The sequence below is a fragment of the Pteropus alecto genome, unplaced genomic scaffold, assembly GCF_000325575.1.
Source record: "Pteropus alecto unplaced genomic scaffold, ASM32557v1 scaffold177, whole genome shotgun sequence".
Taxonomy (NCBI): domain Eukaryota; kingdom Metazoa; phylum Chordata; class Mammalia; order Chiroptera; family Pteropodidae; genus Pteropus; species Pteropus alecto.
In genome coordinates, this window is record NW_006442207.1 from 4,287,871 (window position 1) to 4,291,482 (window position 3,612).

Here is a 3,612-nt window from a genome sequence, read left to right on the forward strand (position 1 = left end):
AAAATGTGCTTAACAAGGAAAGGTTTCACAATAGCCACTTAGAAGTTACTAATAATTCCAGTTCCAAGGAAAGGATGGATCAAAATTAAACTCTGTTTGGGAAGTTTTATATAGGCAAGTTCACCAAGTGACGAAGCTTGATACTATACCAAGTATACATTTCTACATCGGAGGGAGAATTTATAGATATAATGGAATATCTTGTTACACATTAGAGAACCTGACAGTGTACAACCTAAACATAATTTCCAAGGTAGCAAATCAGTGAATATTGATCATGTCAAAGTTCACTGTTTTAATTTTAGTGTTAATGCCTTTGGTGCTTCATTACACAGACACCCATGAGATTGATTTCTGAGTATTCACTGGCCTACACCTGTAACTTTTGCTGTGAGTTATTTTACCAGATTAAATAGGACTGGCAGTTTTCTCCTCCCACTGCGTTAGCTATTGGAACGGGCAGCCCAACTTCCCACATTTCTACTATAAATCAATGGCTGTCTTCTTCAAAAACAACAACAAGTAATTTTCATGGGGATTTGGAATCATGGACACAGTCTGTTTCTGAATCCTTGTAATCCTTAGAGGGCTCAGAGATCACAGAAAATTCTTTTTCTATTTCCTACAAATACATATAAACTGGTCCGAAGGTTATAATGGTTTCTCCTAATTTATGATAGAGCTTAGACCTATCTATTAAGTAGTTAAGTTACATATATTTGTTATTAAAATTTAAAAGACTTTCATAATTTTAAGACCTAAGGTTTGATGGGCCTATATGTATGTTTTGGGCTGGGAAAATTTCTTTTTATTTAAATGCGAAGACTTATCTAGACAAAATGAGTAGATGATCAGGAAACTGAGAAAGTGTAGTATTAAATTGGTACGTCAGTATTCTTCACATGAAACTGTATACATTAAATCTATTAATCATGTAGTATAACTTAAAATAAAGAGGAACAAAATCCCTAACAAAATGTGTCTTTCATACCCTTGGTGAGGGGAGGGAGGCTAAAAATGACTTTATTTAGTTCCTGGGGAAAAGGATAGCGAGATTTCATCCTGACATTGATTCTACATTCTCCAAAATAGATTTTTAAAAGTATTTATCTTTGTATTTTTAAAAAAGTTTTGCCATCTCCTCCTTTTTTTTTCCCCCCTGGAGAAAGGGGTTAAACTTCATAGCAGCTTTTGTTCAAACTCCTACCATTCATACAACCTTCTCCTGGTCTCTAAAATGTCTACATAATTGACCTTTTTCAGAAGACTGTCTCCTGGACTTTAGAATATCCCATTGCAAAAAAAAAAAAAAAATGATAATCAGGATTGATTTTCCTTCGTAGAGAGTAGTTAGTTCATGTTAAAGCTCAGGATGAGCCTCAACTTTATACTCTTCACTTTGGTTTCTTTACTACACCATCACGAAATGAAAAAGCGTGTTTTAAAATACAAAGATAAACACTTAAATCAACTTATTTTGGAGAATGTAGAATTAATCCCAGGATGAAATCACACTATACTTTCCTTAGGAACTAATTTTATGAAAACTATCCTAGCCATTGGGTGTCAATTTTGTTAGGAAGTTTAAAATTTTCACATTTGCGTTTACCTGTGACCTGCCCACCCAGAACTTCTGCTGAAATGCTATTTAATTACACAAGAGAAAAAAAATATTTACTTAAAAGCTCTCATAAATTTTTGCTTAACCATGGAAGTATTTTTCATTCTAAACAGCCACTGGAGAAATCTGCATACACTGATCATTTGTAGGCTGTGATTTTCTATTGGAAAACAAAAAGTGGAAGCCACTTACCGGATTCCAAGTAGGCAGATTGTTTGAGTTAGTTTTCTTTCCTGTGTTTCTGTGCAAAGTTGCAGCTGAGTTACCTGGCTCGATCACTTTTCTTTAGAAGATACGCAATCCCAAATGTCACTTCTTAAGTCAAGCGCAGCAGATGGGATCTTGAAAACACCTACAAGTAGTCTAGAATACCTTCAATCCAGCTGTGAAAATTTAGGGTGAGTCTGCAGCTCTTAGTAGGTGCATGCCTTATTTGGTCTAGAGGCATTTTGCTATGTTATTGAGTCATGAAAAGCTATTTAAAAGAGCTCTATGGGAAATCCAGCCTATATTTTGAACGAGGCAAACTCTTTTCCATTATCACTGACCTCTTACAGACACACGGTACATAACCCTGATTGTGCTTCATTGGTATTTATTGCACATGAACCAATTCCTCACACAGTAGTTAGTTGCACCAGAGTATAAATACTTGGTAAAACACACGGAGGAAATAGAATTTACACACGAGTGCTAAATTTTACCAGCAGATTAACGTGGGCATTTGGACATAAAAAAATAATAAAAAAATCCTTAAGATAATTATATTTATAATATGGATACAGTTACAGTACCATGATAAAAGAGTATAAAAAGGTATTTTTCCAATAAACCATTAGCTCAATAACATAATAGACAACAGAAGTAGAATCTGAATTTTATTTTTAGCTTTTAAGATTCCCCCACCCCCCTTAAAAAATATTTTTTTGTGCAAGTAACATCTTCTGTAGACTTTACAATTCCTAACACTGTGCAAAAATGGCATTTTGAACCACTCCTTTTTTGTTTTGTTTTTTGTTTTTATCCACATGTGCAGTAATCTGAACTCTTTTCTCTTTTTATTTTTCTGTTCTGTCTTCAATGGACAGTCACATGTCACAGAGGCTCAGCGCCTGGTCCTTCCTACTAATATTGATACATAAATAAGCTGTTTAATATAAACAAGTCTTTCTATCTTGCTGTGCAATGTGCACAGTGTGAGGTAGAAACCCCTCAGCCTGACCACCGAGGCGCGTGGGGACAGCAGGCTTGCCCGACAACAGGGAAGCAAGGTGAGGCTTGTTCCAAGAATAACTTAAAATTTCTTGAAACGTGATTTTTGCATCCAACCTTTTCTTTTGCTTTAAGAACAGGAGAAATCATTACTCAGGAATTAAAATGAAATTTCTCTGGAAAGCAAAAGGAAACATGTCCTGACAGACTGTCACTCTCCCTCTCTCTCCGGTTGACTGCTCCTGTTCTCAGGAAGGGGATGGAAGCCAAATTGATAAGACTTTTATCCCCTAATGCTTCTCCCTTCTCCTATCGGTCCCTGCAGAAAGTGTCAAAACCACCTGGAGAGAAAAAAAAAAAAAAAGTCTAAAGATGCATCATACGCACACACAAAGGAAGGCCAAACCACAAACAGGAAAAAGAACCCAAGAAAAATCAGCAAGCCACTCTCCCACACCTCCCCAAACTTTCTTTTCTGTGCAACGGTCCATGGCTTTTCTGTTTGTCTTGGATGATTCAGACGAAATTCGTGGGCTTTGAGTTCACCTGCGAGTGAACACAGATCTCTTTCCCCATGGGAAGACACTGAGGGGCGCCCGGGCTTTCTTCCTCCGGGCGCGCAGAGCCCGCATTCGGGGTAGGAAGTGGGGAGGTGCCCAGCCCTACACCTTGGATTCCGAGGCGCAGTCTGGGCGGCTCGGCTCGTCCAGGCTGGAGTCGCTGTCCGCCGCTGTCCTGCCGTTGCAACCGGCCCAAGGCTCCAGCAGGCGCGCGGGCGG

At 38.2% G+C, this 3,612-nt stretch overlaps 1 protein-coding gene across 1 annotated transcript in view; it reads right to left on the reverse strand.

The window, feature by feature from the left end:
* Positions 1-3,495: 3,495 nt before the first annotated feature.
* The window catches only part of ADRB1 (adrenoceptor beta 1), a 1,454-nt gene continuing 1,337 nt past the window's right edge, over positions 3,496-3,612 (reverse strand). The window contains exon 1 of the mRNA XM_025039113.1: positions 3,496-3,612. This exon is cut by the window's right edge and continues 1,337 nt beyond it. Within this exon, the coding sequence (XP_024894881.1) occupies positions 3,496-3,612 (117 nt within the window).